The following is a 20,645-nucleotide window of genomic DNA, read 5'->3' as shown; positions in this document are numbered from 1 at the left end:
ATTATGCAAATTACATTTTTATCAGATTTTCCTAAATGGTCGGTGCAAATGACAGTCAGTCTAATAAAAGTCATCACCTGTTAGATTATACATCGAATTTTATTGAAGAAACCTCCCAATGATAACAGTATAATCTCCAAAATGAATAAAAACTCAAAATGCACTGTTCCAAATTATTATGCACAGTAGAATTTCTAAACATTTGATATGTTTTAAAGAACTGAAAATGCTCATTTGTGGAATTTGCAGCATTAGGAGGTCACATTCACTGAACAAAAAAGCTATTTAACGCCAAAACATCCCAACAGGCCAAGTTACATGTTAACATAGGACCCTTCTTTGATGTCACCTTCACAATTCTTGCATCCATTGAACTTGTGAGTTTTTGGAGAGTTTCTGCTTGTATTTCTTTGCATGAGGTTGCAATAGCCTCCCAGAGCTGCTGTTTTGATGTGAACTGCCTCCCACCCTCATAGATCTTTTGCTTGATGATCCTCTAAAGGTTCTCTATAGGGTTGAGGTCAGGGCAAGATGGTAGCCGCACCATGAGTTTATCTCCTTTTATGCCCATAGCAGCCAATGACTTAGAGGTATTCTTTGCTGCATGAGATGGTGCATTGTCAGCATGAAGATGATTTTGCTCCTGAAGGCACGTTTCTGCTTTTTAGACCATAGAATAAAGTTGTCAGTCAGAAACTCTATATACTTTGCAGAGGTCATTTTCACACCTTCGGGAACCTTAAAGGGCCTTACCAGCTGTTTCCCATGATTCCGGCCCAAAACATGACTCCTCCACCTCCTCGCTGATGTTGCAGCCTTGTTGGGACATGGTGGCCATCCACCAACCATCCACTACTCCATCCATCTGGACCATCCAGGGTTGCTCAACACTTATCAGTAAACAAGACTGTTTGTAAATTAGTCTTCATGTATGTGTGGGCCCAATACAACCATTTCTGCTTATGAACACTGTTTAAGGGTGGCCGAATAGTAGGTTCATGCACCACAGCAAGCCTTTGAAGGAGCCTACACCTTGAGGTTCGAGGGACTCCAGAGGCACCAGCAGCTTCAAATATCTATTTGCTGCTTTGTAATGGCTTTTTAGCAGCTGCTCTCTTAATCCGATGAACTTGCCTGGCAGAAATCTTCCTCATTATGCCTTTATCAGCACAAACACATCTGTGCTCAGATACAGCCACAAATCTCTTAACAGTACGATGATCACGCTTATGTTTTTGGAAAATTTCTAATGTTTTCATCCCTTCACCAAGGCATTGCACTATTTGATGCTTTTCAGCAGCAGAGAGATCCTTTTTCTTTCCCATGTTACTTGAAAACTGTGACCTGCTTAATAATGTGGAACATCATTTTTAAGTAGTTTTCCTTTAATTAGAATCACCTGGAAAACCAATTATCACATGTGTTTAAGATTGATTTCAGTGATCCATTGAGCCCCGAGACACACTACCATCCACGAGTTTATTTGAAAAACAAAACAATTAAATCTTTGACACTTAAATCCAATTTGCATAATAATTTGGAACACAGTGTAGATGGTGGATAAGCAGCCCCAATCAAGTTTCAAAGAAGTTCAAGCTGTCCTGCAGGCTCATCTATCTGTTGACATCTGAATGAAATGAAACGCTATGGCAGGAGAACGCCAATGCGAACATAGAGACATAAAAAAGCTAAACTGCAGTTTGCCAAAATGTGTGTGAGTAAGCCAAAATACTTTTAGGAAAGTGTCTTGTGGACAGATTAGATCAAGATAGAGCTTTTTGGTAAAGCTCATCATTCTACTGTTTACCGAAAACTGAATGAGGCCTTCTAAGGAAATAAAATAGTACCTACAGTCAAATATGGTGGAGAGTCAAAGATTTTTTGGGGTTGTTTTGCTCCATCTGGCACTGGGTGCCTTGACTGTGCAAGGCATCATGAAATCTGAAGATTGTAGTAATTTATTCCAAATATGAAGTTGAGGGTGACAACAATTTTGTCCTGCCAATTTTTAGGGTTTTGCGTGAAATCATGCCCAATTTGCCTATTTTTCCTGTTTTTTCCGTGTCGTTCCAATACACACAAAGGAAATAAACATTTAAACATTTATGTGTATAACAAAACGTGTAATTGCAATAATTTTCTGGGAGAAATAATTCATTTTCTGGACCAAAGTCAAGGGTGCCAACGCTTTCGGCAATGACTGTATATATAGTATACTAGCTATTGAACCCGTTCTACGCCCGGGTGGCGAGCATTTATATTGGTATATGGTCTCCATCCTGGTATGTGCTGCTCACGTCTTGCTCTCCCATCCTTTCTTGTGCTGCTCAATCCTGCGCCCCCATCCTGTCATGTGCTGCTCCATCCTGCATCCCCATCCTGTCATGTGCTCCCATCCTGCGCCCCCATCCTGTCATGTGCTGCTCCATCCTGCATCCCCATCCTGTCATGTGCTGCTCCATCCTGCGCCCCCATCCTGTCATGTGCTGCTCCATCCTACGCCCCCATCCTATCATGTACTGCTCCATCCTGCGTTCCCATCCTGTCATGTGCTCCCATCCTGCGCCCTCATCCTGTCATATGCTGCTGCATCCTACACCCCCATCCTGTCATGTGTGTGCCCCCATTGTGTCATGTGCTGCTCCCATCCTGTGCCCCCATTCTGTCATGTGCTGCTCCCATCCTGTCATGTGCTCCCATCCTGCGCCCCATCCTGCACCCCCATCCTATTATGTGTGCGCCCCATTCTGTCATGTGCTGCTCCCATCGTGCGCAATCATTCTGTCATGTGCTGCTCCTATCCTGCGCCCCCATTCTGTCATGTGCTGCTCCCATCCTGTGCACCCATTCTATCATGTGCTGCTCCCATTCTGTGCCCCCATTCTGTTGTAATGTGCTGCACCCATTCTGCCTGTTCCTGTTTCCATTCTGCCATATGTTGCTCCCATCTTTCTCCGGCTTTACTGCCCGAGTGCGGCTGTGCTGAGTGCGGGCGGCTGTGCTGAGTGCGGGCGGCTGTGCTGAGTGCGGGCGGCTGTGCTGAGTGCGGGCGGCTGTGCTGAGTGCGGGCGGCTGTGCGTGGCGGTGCTGAGTGCGGGCGGCTGTGCGTGGCGGTGCTGAGTGCGGGGGACTGTGCGTGGCGGTGCTGAGTGCGGACGGCTGTGGTGAGTGCGCGCCATTTTCTTGAAGACACACTGCAGTATCCAAGAAAATGGCGCCGGAAAGCGCGGACTGCGCAGGCGCCGATTCCGGGAGCAGAGGGACATTCATGGCCCCGGAATCAGCTGGCGTAAGTTAGAATTGCTGCGTCCTGAGTGCGGAATCTGTCCACACGCCCCCTGTTTCCGGCTGATAAATGTCCCCGTGCTCCCAGAATCGGCGCCTGCGCAGTCCACGCTTTCCGGCGCCATTTTCTTGAAGACACACTGCAGTATCCAAGAAAATGGCGCTGGAAAGCACGGACTGCGCAGGCGCCGATTCCGGGAGCAGAGGGAAATTCATGGCCCAGAATCAGGTGGCGTAAGTAAGAAATTGCTGTGGCATGAACTGCCACAGCATCATGAGTGCGGGATCAAGTCCACCGTGTCCCCACATCCCCTGTTTATGGTTCCTAAATGTCCCCCTGCTCCCGGAATCGGCGCCTGCGCAGTCCGCTCTTTCCGGCGCCATTTTTTTTTTTCTAGAATACGGACACTGGCTATAATCTAACGCTAGGAGCGTCGCACTTGCGCAGTCCATAAAGGCTTCGGACAGAGTGACGCTCCTACCGTTATATTATAGATATAGATATAATCATACCTACCTTAAGAATGTTATTGCTAAGTTATTTTTACTGTGCAGTGAATGTCATGAAAACAAAACCCCAAAAAACAATAGTGCATCTGCCTTTTATTTTCACAATTTTTAGGGTTTTTTCAGTGCTTCATATGGTAACATGAATGTTGTCAATCGAAACTACAACTGTACTCGCAACAAACCAAGCCCTTATACGGGAAAGTTAGTACTTTTTAAAGAGGGGAAGTAGACCACTTATGTGCAAATTAAAAATTCACCTGTTCACAAAGGGGTAAAATTAAGCAATTCTTATTGTTCCAAAATAGTAAGCAAGAGAAAATGAGTACAATCGCAGCATCAGCCCGTGAAATAACATTAAAGTATTATTCACACTGCTAGGTGTGTGGTGCAATAAAAAAAACAATTGTGAAATTGTCTATTTTTTCCAATTGAAAAAAAAAATGTAGAAAAATGATTCAATAACTTACAAGTACAAATCATCCTGCAAAAATAAACCAAGCTATGTTGACAAAACCAAGCTATGTTGACAAAAAAAAAAAGTATGGCTCATTTTTCCATGATTTGCATGCAGTGTTCAGTAGGAGAGTGCTGTGAACATGGAACTGGGAAGTGATTGTAGAGCTGACACCAAGCATAGCTGTGATGGACACCGTGGGGGTCTTATCTGTAGGCTCCTCCTGGTGTGAAACACCATGGTATGTAGGTATGTACACAGATGTTTCCCAACATCCTGCAAAAGCTCTGTGTGATACGCCGGCTCCTTCACCTCTTCCCTATAAGCAGGGAGAGTTTGATCAGAGGGTAATGTGCTTAGTCGGCCTGATTTTCTCATGCTGTCGTCTGCACAAGCCCATATTGTAATTGCTTGTGATATTTTTTTTTTTTTTTAGATATATCTATTTCTCATATTTTCTCATGGCGTTGTTACACTTTTTAGGAGGAGGCTCCGTTGCGACTCCACCATTCCAGCCGGAATATTTATTTATTTATTTTTATTTTACTCACTTATTTAATGCCATTAATTCCACAGCACTTTACAGACATCATTACTGTCCCCATTGAAGCTCACTAGTGATGAGCGAGCATGCTGGGATAAGGTGTTATAAAACAAAATACACTTCACACGAAAACCTGATTTGAACAAAAAGTAAGTTTTTCTGGTGACATATTACCTTAAAGGCTGCCATTATCCACCATTAGAAGAAACCTAAGAGCTTACTGTTTATTCATAGAACTCCATATAAAACAGCATGTAAGAAGCTTCCAAACTCTCCATTATCAAAATAATTTAAAAAAACCTGCCAGGAATGTTATAAAATCATAAAAATAAACTATTCTCACCTTTAACCTAACACTGACACTTTGGCGGTCCCACCAGTCTCTGTATACGACCACTTAATGCCTGCAGTCAATATCTCGCCTGAGCGGTCACATCCCCTACTGCTGGCATCGAGGCTGTAAGAACGGAGCAGTGATGCCAGTAATACAGAATGTGACCACAGTGGGCACTGACTGGTTGCAGTGTTCGTGTGCTGAAATATCGGGGAACTGGGCGGGGTGTCAGCACTGGGTTACAGGGGGTGGGAATAGTGTATTTTTATTTAATAATATTTGCAACTGACTTTAAAATATATATGTCACGGGGTCCTTCTCCGATACCACACAATCAACAGAGCGAGGGAAGTGTGAACAATCCCAAGACTTTTATTATAGGCAAAACTAAATAGGTCCATAAACAATCCACCACACTCCATATGCTTCCCTTTCTCTCTGACGTGCTGTGTTCACACCATTCTCTCCACACAGGAACTGACTTCCAGCTCCTGTCCTCCCCATGCCCCCTCCTTATGTCCAGGGGTAGTCAGACAGGTTGGGGTGGTTTTCAGGCCTCCCAGACCTGACAAAGATGCCTCGGGGATTAAGGCACTACAGGGGGTTCATCAAGAGACATAGATACAGTCAGGCTGCAGACAGTAAGTGAGCTAATTCAATTATCAGCCTTTTGGAAGGTAATTGAGACTCTAGACAATATGGGGAATACATGGAATGATACAGGGCAATAAGAGAACACTATGAAAATCCGTAAAATATAAATATACACAAAATGATACCCACATAACATATCACACCATCACATATATTTTGAAAAAATTTAGATAATCCTTTCAAAAGCTCATTCACGCATCACATTTTTTTTGTTTTTTTGGAAAAAATGACAGCTTTCCTCCTGTTTTCTGCATGTTTTGTATCTGTGTTTTCTCCTCTGTTTTTAAATGCTAAAGATGTCAGATTTTTTTTTTTTTCATTGTCATTTAGTAATGGAACCACAGTAAGGCCGGCGTCACACTTGGCGTAAGACAATACGGTCCGTATTTTACGGCCGTAATACGGCCGTAAAATACGGAGAAATGTTCCCAAAATAGTGATCCGTAGACAGGGTGTGTCAGCGTATTTTGCGCATGGCATCCTCCGTATGTAATCCGTATGGCATCCGTACTGCGAGATTTTCTCGCAGGCTTGCAAAACCGACATCTAATGGATTTATGTGCTCAAATGGTCGGGAAAACATATATACAGTGTGTATATATATATATATATATATATATACATATACATACATATATATATATATATATATATATATATATGTCATTGAGACACATATATATATATATATATTCTGTATTTATATTTACTTCAGCGCGATATCTGTGAAAAGTCGGTAATTCAATTGTCGGCTTTTCATTTCTCCTGCACAAACCCGACCGGATATGAGACATGGTTTACATACAGTAAACCATCTCCTATCCCCATCTTTTTTGCATATTCCACACTACTAATGTTAGTAGTGTGTATGCAAAATTTGGGCGCTGTAGCTGCTAAAATAAAGGGTTAAATGGCGGAAAAAATTGGCGTGGGCTCCCGCGCAATTTTCTCCGCCAGAGTGGTAAAGCCAGTGACTGACGGCAGATATTAATAGCCAGGAGAGGGTCCATGATTATTGGCCCCCCCGTGGCTAAAAGCATCTGCCCCCAGCCACCCCAGAAAAGGCACATCTGGAAGATGCGCCTATTCTGGCACTTGGCCACTCTCTTCCCACTCCCTGTAGCGGTGGGATATGGGGTAATGAAGGGTTAATGCCACCTTGCTATTGTAAGGTGACATTAAGCCAGATTAATAATGGAGAGGCGTCAATTATTACACCTATCCATTATTAATCCAATTGTTTGAAAGGGTTAAAAAAACACACACACATTATTTAAAAGTATTTTAATGAAATAAACACAGCGGTTGTTTTAATATTTTATTGCTCTCTCAATCCATTTGCAGACCCTCGCTTGGCAAAACAATAAATGCACAAGATACATACCCTCTGTTGAACCGTCACGTCCCAGGAGGTAATCCATCTGAAGGTGTTAAAATAATTTACAAGCAGGAGCCCTGCAAATGCAGCTGTGCTCGTGCTTGTAATTCCCCGGCGAATGAAGGAAATGTAGGTCATTGACCTACATTTCCTTCAGTCGCGGTGATGCGCCCCCTGGTGGATGTCCTCATATGACCTGGAGCGTGGGAAAAAGTTCCCAGGCTGCAGTTCATGCGAACATCCAGCAGGGGCGCATCACCGCGACTGAATGCAAGTATAGATCACTCTGCTTTCCTTTCAGCACCCGGGGGATTACAGGCACGAGCGAGTGGTTTAGCGCAGCTCATGCCTGTAATATTAGTTAACCCCTTCAGATGGATTACCTCATGGGACGTGATAGGACATCAGAAGGTATGTATATTGTGTGTTTATTATTTTGCCAAGCGAGGGTGTTCCTGATGGATTGAGAGAGCAATAAAATATTAAAACAACCTGTTTGTTTCTTTCATTAAAATACTTTTTAATCGTGTGTGTGTGTTTTTTAACCCTTTCAGACAAATGGATTAATAATGGATAGGTGACATAATTGACGCCTCTCCATTATTAATCTGTCTTAATGTCACCTTACAATAGCAAGGTGGCATTAACCCTTCATTACCCCATATCCCACCGCTACAGGGAGTGGGAAGAGAGTGGCCAAGTGCCAGAATAGGCGCATCTTCCAGATGTGCCTTTTCTGGGGTGGCTGGGGGCAGATGTTTTTAGCCACGGGGGGGCCAATAACCATGGACCCTCTCCTGGCTATTAATATCTGCCCTCAGTCACTGGCTTTACAACTCTGGCGGAGAAAAATGCGCGGGAGCCCACGCCAATTTTTTCCGCCATTTAACCCTTTATTTTAGCAGCTACAGCGCTGAAATTTTGTACATACACACTACTAACATTAGTAGTGTGGAATATGCAAAAAAAAAAAGGGATATGAGATGGTTTACTGTATGTAAACCATGTCTCATATCATGTCGGGTTTAGGCAGGAGAAATGAAAAGCCGGCAATTTAATTACCGACTTTTCACTAACACCGCTGCGTATTTCTCGCAAGTCACACTGCTGGTCCGTGTGGAATCCGTATTTTTCTCGCCCCCATAGACTTTCATTGGTGATTTTTTTTGCGCAATACGCTGACAAACGCAGCATGCTGCGATTTTGTACGGCCGTAGAAAGCCGTATAATACTGAACCGTAATATACGGCTGATAGGAGCAGCCCCATTGAGAATCATTGTGCCGTATGTTATGCGAGTTTTACGGACGTAGTTTCTGCGCTCTTACGTCCATAAAACTCGCATGTGTGACGGCGGCCTAAGCGGGTGGAATCAGATGTGAAACAAATGTTTTCAGGTTTTTTTTATTCTTTCTTAACAGATGAGAATAGGCACAGAGTTTAATGGAATAGATCCACAACCATAACACATTTATAAATGGTTCAGTTTAAGGGAATCTGTCAGCATTTTTTTCCTATGTAAACTGGCAGCAGCATGATGTTGGGGCTGAGACCCTGATTCCAGCTATGTTTCACTTACTTTACTGGGTGCAGCAGTTGTGATGGAATCTGTTTTCTCTGCTGCACATCTAGCAGAGCTCAGAATGCTAGGAGGCACCTAGTCCTGTAGTAATAATCTCTTGCTGGAATCAGGGTTTCTGCCCCTTCATCATGCTGATCTCAGATAACATAGCAAAAACCTACTGACATATTCCATTTAAGCGCTATAGATCTGTGTGCTTAAAAAAAAAAAAAAAAAAAGGCTGTACACAAATAAATAAAAATGTGCCCTAAATTGGCAGTGACTGGAGTCCTGTAAGAGAAAAATGTAGCTGATTCTCCTACAATGATATAGGGGTCTGATTATCAAAGTTTTTACGCCAGAAAACCGGCATAAAATGCTTTGACAAGTTGCCAAGTTTTTGCTCTTCAGGGAGTTGTGCAAAAATGTTACAACTTTGGCCGTTTTCACTCCAGCTTAAAGCAGCTCATCCACAATGGGCAGCGCTGGGGCGGGGCAGGGATACGCCCCCTTGTCAAATTCCGTAAAAGTATCGGTGTTTCTTATCCTAGAAATGCTGCCCCAATCCCTGAATGGCGAAATGCGCAGCATTGAAACCGATGTGCCCATTATCAGCAGAGAATCTGGGAAATGACAGAATAAAATGTGACCACTTCTTCTAAGGCTACTTCTTACTTGTAGTCCTTTTTTATACTAATGAAGCTGATTGCGTTACTGAAGTAATTTAGTCATGAAAGCGACCAAATGCAACTGCAATAAATGCAATAGGAGGTGAAATAAGGCGCTCGTAGTGTGCCTGTAGGCTAAATATCTGAGCGAGGAACCCGGCCCCTAATTATCTCATATACTCATATATTAATGGCCAATCTCATTAGATCTGCTCACGTGCTGTATTGGCTGCATACAGATCAGGCTTCTACTGTTACGTGTTCTCCTGAAAGTCTTCCTCTTTCCCTCTCATGTCCCCAGGTGCTGCTCTGCTTCTCCAGGGACACCTCTGTCCTAGAACACTTTGCCTACAACAGTGCTTCTCCACCAAAGTCTTACATTCGAGGTAAATTGCTTCTTACCTTCTAATTTTTCCCTGCTGAATGCTAAGAAATGCTACGTTTTATGGAGTAAATGAGAATCCTAGAATGTTGGAAAGGACCTCCAGGGTCATTGTGTCCATCCCCCTGCTCAATGCGGGATCCACTAAGATAGATGTCTGTCCGGCCTCTGAAGTCTTCCATTGATGGAGAACTCCGAAGAGTTTGTGATTGTCACGCCTGGCCAACAACTGTGCCAAATTATAGGGGTCCTGAGCTTAAATCCCACCAAGGATGACATCGGCAAGGAGTTGGTTTATTCACCCCGGGTTTGTGTGGGTTTCCTCCAGGTTCTCCAGTATCCTACAACACTTCAAAGACCTAGAAATAGGGAATTTGTGGTCCCCAATGGGGACAGTGATGATGATGTCTGCACACTGCTGGGGAATTAATGGCGCTAAATCAGCAAGTGAATTAAAGTTACAAAAATGTGCAAATTGTTTCACAAAGTTCCTGCAAAATATTCTAGGAGTATTGAGAGTAATCGCACGCTAAAATGGCCACTCTCATTTCTACAAACCTAGATCTGCACATGTGAAGTAACTTTGCACCACATCTTATAACATCTGACATTTTTTACCTCCCGAAATGATCATTCGTTCTCTCAGACATAGTGAGAGGGAGACAGAGGCAGAGACAGACATGGTGCTGCTGCTTCCTAGTAAGGGTTTTATCTCATCAAAGAACTAAATGAATAGCTGCACTGCTCGTTACTGTCGTATAATATCTTCCATCCTGCGGCTTCTGAATACATGCTACGTAGAAATCGGGGAGTAGGATCTCCTCTTCTCTTTGTGTTCAATTTAGGGGAGACATCATAGCAACTGACAACTAAAGATGGGGCCTGGAAAAGGGCAAATAGGTAAAATTCTACCTGTTGCTGCGTTAGCGAGAAATCAGCATTTTAATTAATATGTAAATGAGGCGTTAAGTGCTTCGGATGTGGTGTAGCACTTCTGAGCCTCTGCCGCTGAGGTTGTTTCCTGCCCAGCACCAGCTTCTTTCACTTGATTCATATCTCTGTGAAATTAGAGGCCAGGCAAGCAAATATGTTTAATCCCCAAATTGTCACACTTGTCAATGACCCGAGTATGGTACTTTTACATGATTAAAATCATATACAGTCGGCATTTATGTCTTTGTTATGCTGTTCTCAGTTAGTAAACATTAGCACATCATTTGTACACACGCTTGTTTCTGCTGTTTATTCTGAACTTGTCCGCTTCCGTCTTTTTTTTTGTTTGTTTGTTTTCAGGAAAGCTTGGCCTGGAAGAGTTTGCCGTCTTCTATCCACCAAATGGTATGTTGTGCTTTGTCTCCCTCTAGTGGGGAAAAAAGAGACTGCACAAGTAATATAAAGTCAGGATTATTATAGCAAAAAAAAATCATTTTTGTAAATACTGTACAGCAATGGGGACATTTAGCACATCATTTCCCTTTTTTATTATCTTCATTATACACGTTTTCCCCATAACGGTGGTTTAATATTGTGTTCTGCTTGTTCTGTTGCCGTCCGCATATAATATATGGAGAGGAAAAGAAGGATCCAGCATGCTGAATTTCCGGCATATGATTTTCTTGCTCTTCAAGGTATAAGCCGGCACCACAGGAGTCTGGTAGCAGCTCTCTCATAGAGGACACTGGAGCACTCATGTGTATGGATGACTCTGGAGAGAGAGGGGCTTAAGTGGCCCCTTTTTTTGTGTGTACTATAAAAGTATGATGCCTTAAAATGGTAAAGATCTAACTGCTCAGCCAAAGGCTCCCGTACACGTGCACAATTGTCATGTCCAAGCATTCATGGGGAGAGGAGAGTAAGCGGCCACCAGATGCCCCAACCTTCTCTTCCCCGATATCACTGGTCAGCGAGCTTGTGGGCCCTACACACATTACATACTGACTTCTAAGGGGTTGTCCAGTGAAAACAAGTTACTGCCTATCCACAGGAATGGTGCTCACTTATATATCTTTGGGGGTCCGACTGCTGGAACCTGCACCAGTCCGCAAAATAAGGTTTCTATTCACTTTAATGATGGACAGGCAGGTTTGATACCACCTTCATTCATTGTCTATGGGGTTGTCGGAAAAACTCAAGCATCACGTTCAGCAGCCCCTTAGGGAGTGAATGGAGCGTGTGCACCGCTGCTCCAATCTAGCAGCACAAAAGGTCCCCATTCTGCCGAACAGGCAGGTCCAGAGCGGTCGGACTCCATCGCTCAGCAATTCATCACTTATCCTGCATATAGGTGATAACTTCACCGGATCACCGGACTACCCTTCTAATTTGTATGGGTGCCCTTAGAATTTAGCCTACTATGAGTATTGGCTATTAGAATAAGTATTGTTAGTAGCCTATCCATATCATAGATCGGCCATATGGTAGGAATGATCAGCTGGATTAGGGGCGGCAGTGTCTCATTGTGAGGAGTGACAGCTCAGACAGATTTTTTTCATTATTATACTGTAATTAATGCCAATTTTAGTTACCAAATGCAAATCTTCATTGGGGCTGGCGCTCCAGTTTTCATATGTAGTTCTAGACAGGGCAGCACATGTGAACCGGTCCGTCTGCAGGCCCCCTGTACAGCCGGATGTCTGGTGGCTACTGAGCATACTCACAACCACCACTGTATACACAGAGAGTCCCTAGGTGACTGGGATTAGTGGCCCTTCCACGTGGCTATGCCACTGGCCACAGTCCCAGATGTTCTACTCCATGGGGACATTACTCATTACAGTGGAGGTGCTCCCTTCACACACTGAGACTTGTCAGCATCGCCGTCACTCATTCCTGCTGCTGTTTATGTGGAATCTTGTTCTGAATGTGCGGGGCTGTTTTGTTTTCTAGGTGTCATCCCGTTCCATGGATTCTCCATGTATGGTAAGTGTATTCCTGCGCTTGTGAGTATATTGTGCACAGGTTATTCTGTCGCAGGACGACTCGCACCGGTGTCTGAAGAAGCAAGAAATCCTTCCAACTCCTCCAAACGATAATCTTAAGGAGAAGCGTTACTTTGTAAATGTTTTTCTTTTTTCTATTACTCTGCGGCTATGTTCACATGTTGCATTTTTGTTGCATTTTTTCTGCAGGCAAAACCTGCTCTCTTGTCAGTAAAGAAGCTGCTTGCAGGTTTTGCTGCGTATTTGCTACATTTTTTAGTGCATTTTTTATTGTCTCTGATAAAGTTTAGTGCCCCCCAGACACATGATGCAACTTCCTTAGGTTTTTTCACAAAAAATGTTGCTAAACCTGATATCTGCGTTTTTGATGTATTTTTACACTTACTCATTGCTTTCTATGGAGTGAGCTAACGCTAAAAGAACTGACATCGTTACATAGGTTGAAAAAAGACCTAGGTTCATTAACTTTAACGTTTTTCCATCAATTGTACATTTTGTCAGTAAGTAAATGATCTATATCCCACAATGTTGTGTGTATTGGGTAAATCATCCAGGCCTTGTATAAAAGCTGTTCTAGTGTCGGCCATTACTACTTCTTGTGGTCGGGCATTCCACAGTCTGACTGCTCTACCTGTAAAGAACCCTTTCCTGTGTAGCTGCCGGAATCGCCTTTCTTCCACCTGTAATGAGGGCCCCCTGCTTGTAAGTGACATGCTGCAGTTTGCAAAAATGCAATTCAGTCAGCAATAATAACCAATGTGTGGGCATGAGATTTCTGGAATCTCATAGCTTTTCTGGTACTGTAAAACACAGCTTAAAATTTACATAAAAGCAGCATAAAACACAACATATGAACGTAGCCTTACTTGCGTCTGCCACCATTTATGACAAAATACTGTACATGGAGAAACTAGTGTAGCCAACCATGTACCTGTTTGGTTGTCCTTACCGACCCCTATTCCTTCCCGGGCAGATGTTGTCCTCGGATGAAGTCAGTGGCGACTCTTGAGACCCCATCATCTAGCAGGCTGACCACCTAGTTATCTAACATCTCAGTACTGTTCTCTGGGCAGGTCGTATGGATAGCAGAACCTTAGACCTTTTTAGCCCTTCCAATCACGGCTTCTTTGGGAGGTGACTTATCAGGATTCTTCTTACACTGCTGCCTTCCAATGCTCAGAACACCATTTTCTATGGAAATAGTAGAGCTCCTTTTCCTGGTTCAGTGTTTGGGCTTTTGCCCCTGTTCTCAGACGGGCTTTGATTTTTATATCCATTTTTGGTATTGTTCTTTGGTTTTCCTGCGTTCGATGTGCGGTGGTAACGGCATGTTAACTTTGAGATCAGTAGGACTACGCTGATCCCAAACTTATATGTAATTTAGTAAAGGGATTTTCCTGGACTTCTATATTGATGGCCCATCCTTATCGATGGTGGTGCAACACCCGTCACCCCCGCCGATCACCAGTTCCGCCTAGATGCGCTAAGTTGCGGAGTTTCGTCAATGGAATAGTGGCTGCAGAAGGGCACTTAAAATTAATAAGGTGTTTTTTTTATTTTTTTTATCAGCAGTGGAGATGTACTTTTTGTTTGGTACTTACTGTTTCTTTTTTTTTTTTTATCAGTTTTTATTCCTTTATTTTAGCGAACTGAGCAATTGTCAGTTTCTTGTTCCGGTCATTGTCACATATGAACATGGCAATGATCAGCTGCCCAATTAGACAACGTCATGTTGTCAGCAGATGGAATTTTCCTATGTCATCCGAGATTTAGGCATTCTACCCCGCAAAGAACTTGTTTCCATTAAATGTTGTCATTATTAATACAACTTGTCCTGAAAAACATACAAGCTGTCATACGGCTGTGCTGACAGAAAAATAAATTAGGAACATGTATTCATCAGCTGTTAAGTACATACATGCTATGTAAGGCTGCAACTTGTAGTTCCTCTCCAGCCTGAGAATCATTCATAATAATAATCTTTATTTATATAGCACCAACATATTCTGCAGCGCGTTTCATACGCAACAGTCATAAGTAACAACGCTTAAAGTAATACAATAAATAAAGCAAAATAAGACGACCCTGCTCGTGAGAGCTTACAATCTACAATGAGGTGGGGGAGATACAAAGTACAGGTGTGTAGTTACAATGATGTAGTTACAATGATGGTCCAGCCATCTTGAGAGAGTGGGGGATAGATAAAGGCTGCATGAGCTGGTCACCAGCCATAGTTGTGGTGCTGTTGGGTGCGATGGAGTTTGATGGAGGGTTATTCTCAGGTAGTGAATGGGCTACACACACACACACACACACACACACACACACACACACACACACACACACACACACACTTGCACATAAAATGACTTTGATTAGGGAACGTGATAGGCCGCTCTGAACAGACGTGTTTTGAGGGAGCGCCTAAAACTGTTCAAGTTGTGGATAGTCCTAATTTTTTTTGGAGTAGAGCATTCCAGAGGATTGGCGCAACGCGGGAGGAGTCTTGGAGCTGGGAGTGGAAGGTACGGAATACTGCAAAGGTTAGTCGAAATTCATTTGCAGAGCTTCTAATAACAGCACTGGCAAGCTACCAGTCCTTTCTGGCTTTTGATGTGCCCGGTATCCAGTTGGCATGAGGGTACCCCATGAACCCAGACCTTTACACACCTGGATACTGGAAAGCCGAAGGAAACCTTTTATGTATATGGGGATTTGAAGGTTGAGGTTGGTTTTTATGCATTGTTACTTGATTTAGCAAATATTAGAGGGATGAACTGTAAATGAGAAGCCTTTTCTGTTCCGAAATGGTTCTTTATTGAGAAAGGCACTGAAACGCGTTAGTACAATAAAGAACCATTTTGGGACACACAAGGCTTCTCCGCAGCACAGTCTGATCATCATGATACCGTCCTCCTCTACGATTATTAATTTGGAAGAACTTTTTCTCCCGCAGTCACGGGGCAGCAGCAGTTATAGGTGTTATACCTCTGTACAACACCACCGGATGAGCGCATACTCACTTTCCTTACCTGGTTATATTGCTCTATGGGTGTGCGCTTTCGTCCCCCCAAAGAGCTCTTCTTAGATTCCGCACCAGGCGCTTTCTGGTCTTGCTATATTACTGATTTTCCCACTTCACTCAGCCGGGTGCTTACGTGCTGCTTCTCTGAAGCGGGGTCTGCCATGTAAACGCACTAATAAACTACCACCGGCCGTCAAACATGTTAGTCATTTCATGCTGGGAATGGTGCAGTGTGACTGGACCCTCAGCAAAGCACAGGTCTGTGCCCCTTTCATCGCTGAAATCGGTCTTCAGCCTCAGTCCTATACTTGGTCATGAATTGGAAAGTACGAGACATCCCATGTAAATGATGGAAGACCTAATAAGAGGAAGATGCAGGGCAGGAATTAATTTACATGGAACAGCTTTAACAAATATATAAAAAAAGCAAAACTAAAATAATAGTCACAGTGCTTGTGGTTATGTAAGTAAATGTGTTGCTGAGAGTGTCTCTGTAGTTCGCTGGCTGACATGGAATCCCATCAGTACCCAACAATCACAACGCTTTGTGGGGTGACAGAGGGTCCGCCATCTCTCTGTGTAATTTCACAGATGTTGCGGTAACTATTGGGATCAGAGTTGTCTCCAATCCCGGAGACTGCAGCACAATGTCAGCTGTGGCGTGACCTATAGGGCAGGCTCAGGTCCTGTGCCAGCAGCACACGGTCCCGGCTGCATCTGCTGTAAATATACAGCGGACGTCGGGTTGTAATTTAGGAAGCACAAATGTATACACCGAATTCCTATATATAATTTTGTTGAAAATAGGAGAATTTCTTACAAGAGACAAAGGCTAAAATGCTGAAAAACTAAACTACACAATTTGTATTGCAACACACAAAGGATATTTACTGCACCAAAAGTCACATTTTACATGTGTTTTGGATGCTTTTTGTACCTCCCATTTGTAAAGTGTCTTGATAAAAAGGTGGATAAGTTGATTCAGAAAGTGCACCAGATTTTTTTTTTTTTAATTTTTATTGTCTTTTTTTAATGCAAAATAATGCAGTAAATTTAGTCAACCGAGAGGTGGCATAATAACCCACAGTGTCTAATTGTAGGTGCCACATTGATGGCCTTGGTTCATCTTCTGCCTGTCTGGTCCAATTTAAGATGTCTACAAATTCGTTTCTAATAATAAACGTGCCACCATATTTTTATCTAAGTCACTAAATAGCTAAAAACTAAAACGCTAAGACTGAAATCATAAGCTGTGTAACAAACCCATAGCAGTCATGACTGATTAGAATAAATGTATCTGGTGGGAAAACCCAACGTGCAGCCGATCATATGATGTTTTCATGTGAGGGCTGGTGGGGAGTTTTAATTGAGGAGCTTTCCTGTGCCGGACACCTACGTGACGCCTTGGCACCAGTACTGTTTATGTAAGAGCAAACACTCTTCCTGTGCCGCTCCGGCATCTGTAGGTGTCAGGACTACAAACACACTGGAGATTAATGGTTTACAGACTAAATGATTACCTGCAGATCTGTAGACTTTCCTGTCTCTGACATAAACTGGGAATTTTTATTAAAATGCAGAAACCATGAAACAATAGAAAAGCAAACTGTCTCCAAATCAATGAAAATGTAAGATGATGGTGAGAATGCTTAATCTACAAAGTGCAAACCCATAAAGCCAAGACATTCGGTCCCCAATAAATATACAGTAAAGTCTGGAAATACTGCGTGGGAGGAGTAGTTTTGTGAAAAGATTTTAAGGGCTTGTACCAATCACCGTGAAAAAAAAGTTCCGATTTCATGCGAGCACAGTCCGATTTTCCACTCCTAGCATCCGATTTACATCCAATTGGAATGTGATTTTAACATGAGCTTTGTCATTCTCTGTCATTTACACATAGTTTTCAAAGGAAATATTATTCAATACATATATATATATATATATATATATATATATATATATATATATATATATATACATACACACACACATACAGTACAGACCAAAAGTTTGGACACACCTCATTTAAAGATTTTTCTGTATTTTCATGACTATGAAATACGTACATTCACACTGGAGGTGTGTTTGAGGTCATTATACTGTTGAAAAATAAATGATGGTCCAACTAAACGCAAACCGGATGGAATAGCATGCCGCTGCAAGATGCTGTGGTAGCCATGCTGGTTCAGTATGCCTTCAATTTTGAATAAATCCCCAGCAGTGTCACCAGCAAAGCACCCCCACACCATCACACCTCCTCCTCCTCCTCCTCCATGCTTCATGGTGAGAACCAGGCATGTAGAGTCCATCCGTTCACCTTTTCTGCGTCGCACAAAGACACGGTCGTTGGAACCAAAGATCTCAAATTTGGACTCCTCAGACCAAAGCACAGATTTCCACTGGTCTAATGTCCATTCCTTGTGTTCTTTAGCCCAAACAAGTCTCTTCTGCTTGTTGCCTGTCCATAGCAGTGGTTTCCTAGCAGCTATTTTACCATGAAGGCCTGCTGCACAAAGTCTCCTCTTAACAGTTGTTGTAGAGATGTGTCTGCTGCTAGAACTCTGTGTGGCATTGACCTGGTCCCTAATCTGAGCTGCTGTTAACCTGCGATTTCTGAGGCTGGTGACTCAGATAAACTTATCCTCAGAAGCAGAGGTGACTCTTGGTCTTCCTTTCCTGGGGTGGTCCTCATGTGAGCCAGTTTCTTTGTAGCGCTTGATGGCTTTTGCAACTGCACTTGGGGACACTTTCAAAGTTTTCCCAATTTTTCGGACTGACTGACCTTCATTTCTGAAAGTAATGATGGCCACTCATTTTTCTTTACTTAGCTGCTTTTATCTTGCCATAATACAAATTCTAACAGTCTATTCTGTAGGACTATCAGCTGTGTATCCAGCAGACTCCTGCACACCACAACTGATGGTCCCAACACCATTTATAAGGCAAGAAATCCCACTTATTAAACCTGACAGGGCACACCTGTGAAGTGAAAACCATTTCCGGTGACTACGTCTTGAAGCTCATCAAGAGAATGCCAAGAGTGTGCAAAGCAGTCTTACAGAAGATCGACTCTCCGCTCTACTCTCAAGATCGCATCTCACCACCTGTGCACTTGACCCGATCCCTTCCCACTTCATCCCAAACCTCGCCACAGTCTTCATCCCAACTCTAACCCATCTCTTCAACCTATCACTAACAACTGTGTTTTCCCCTCAAGCTTTAAACATGCCTGAATCACACCTATCGTCAAAAAGCCCTCTCTTGACCCATCCTCTGTATCTAGCTATCGCCCTATATCACTTCTCCCCTATGCCTCAAAACTACTGGAACAACACGTCCATCTTGAACTGTCCTCCCATCTTACAATCAGGCTTCCGGTCATACCACTCCACTGAAACTGCCTTAACTAAGGTCCCCAATGACCTATTAACCGCCAAGTGTAAGCGACACTACTCTATCCTCCTCCTCCTGGACCTGTCCTCTACCTTTGATACAGTGGACCATTCCCTATTACTACAGACCCTCTCATCCCTTGGCATCACAGACTTGGCCCTATCCTGGATCTGGTCATACCTAACTGACCGAACATTCAGCGTCTCCCATTCACACACCACCTCCTCACCTCGCCCCCTATCTGTCGGAGTCCCGCAAGGTTCAGTTCTAGGGCCCCTGCTCTTCTCCATTTACACTTTTAGCCTGGGACAGCTCATAGAATCTCACGGTTTTCAGTATCATCTCTATGCTGATGACACACACATCTACATCTTTGGACCAGATATCACCACCCTACTAACCAGAATTCCTCAATGTCTGTTCGCCATTTCATCCTTCTCCGCTATATTTCTAAAACTTAACATGGTCAAAACAGAATTCAATGTCTTTCCCCCATCTCCCACGACTCCCCCAACGAACCTATCCATTACAGTAAACTGCTGCCCACTCTCCCCAGTCCCACAAACTCGCTGTCTCGGGGTAATCCTTGACACTGATCTCTCCTTCAAACCGCATATCCAAGTCCTTTCCACTTCCTGCCGCCTTCAACTCAAAAATATTTCACGGATACGTACATTCCTAAACCAAGAATCTGCAAAAACCCTAGTCCATGCCCTCATCATCTCCCGCCTCGACTACTGTAACCTCCTGCTCTGTGGCCTCCCCTCTAACACTCTCGCACCCCTCCAATCTATTCTAAACTCTGCTGCCCGACTAATCCACTTGTCCCCCCACTATTCCTCTGCCTCTCCCCTCTATCAATCCCTTCACTGGCTCCCCATTACCCAGAGACTCCAGTACAAAAGCCTAACCATGACATACAAAGCCATCCACAACCTGTCTCCTCCACACATCTGTGACCTCGTCTCCCGGTACTTTCCTGCACGCAACCTCCGATCCTCACAAGATCTCCTTCTCTACTCCCCTCTTATCTCCTCTTCCCACAATCGCATACAAGATTTCTCTCGCGCATCACCCCTACTCTGGAACTCTCTACCACAACATATCAGACTCTCACCTACCATCGAAACCTTCAAAAAGAACCTGAAGACCTACCTCTTCCGGCAAGCCTACAACCTGCAGTAACCACCGATCGACCAAACCACTGCACTTCCAGCTCTATCCTCACCTACTGTATCCTCACCCATCCCTTGTAGATTGTGAGCCTTCGTGGGCAGGGTCCTCTCTCCTCCTGTACTATTGTGACTTGTATTGTTCAAGATTATTGTACCTGTTTTTATTATGTATACGCCTCCTCACATGTAAAGCGCCATGGAATAAATGGCGCTATAATAATAAATAATAATAATATAAGACATATTTTCATTTGTTTCACACTTTTTTGTTAAGTATATAATTCCACATGTGTTAATTCATAGTTTTGATGCCTTTAGTGTGAATGTACAATTTTCATAGTCAT

General features: G+C 43.4%; 1 protein-coding gene across 1 annotated transcript in view; it reads left to right on the top strand.

Annotated features, from left to right (window-relative positions):
* The window catches only part of TBC1D19 (TBC1 domain family member 19), a 314,406-nt gene that overhangs the window by 237,943 nt on the left and 55,818 nt on the right, over positions 1 to 20,645 (top strand). The window contains exons 14-16 of the mRNA XM_077279938.1: positions 9,689 to 9,773; positions 11,063 to 11,107; positions 12,656 to 12,688. Of these exons, the coding sequence (XP_077136053.1) occupies positions 9,689 to 9,773; positions 11,063 to 11,107; positions 12,656 to 12,688 (163 nt within the window). The remainder of the gene's footprint in view (positions 1 to 9,688; positions 9,774 to 11,062; positions 11,108 to 12,655; positions 12,689 to 20,645) is intronic.

This window comes from Ranitomeya variabilis, chromosome 1, assembly GCF_051348905.1.
Source record: "Ranitomeya variabilis isolate aRanVar5 chromosome 1, aRanVar5.hap1, whole genome shotgun sequence".
Lineage (NCBI taxonomy): Eukaryota > Metazoa > Chordata > Amphibia > Anura > Dendrobatidae > Ranitomeya > Ranitomeya variabilis.
This window is presented reverse-complemented; position numbering and strand designations above follow the sequence as displayed.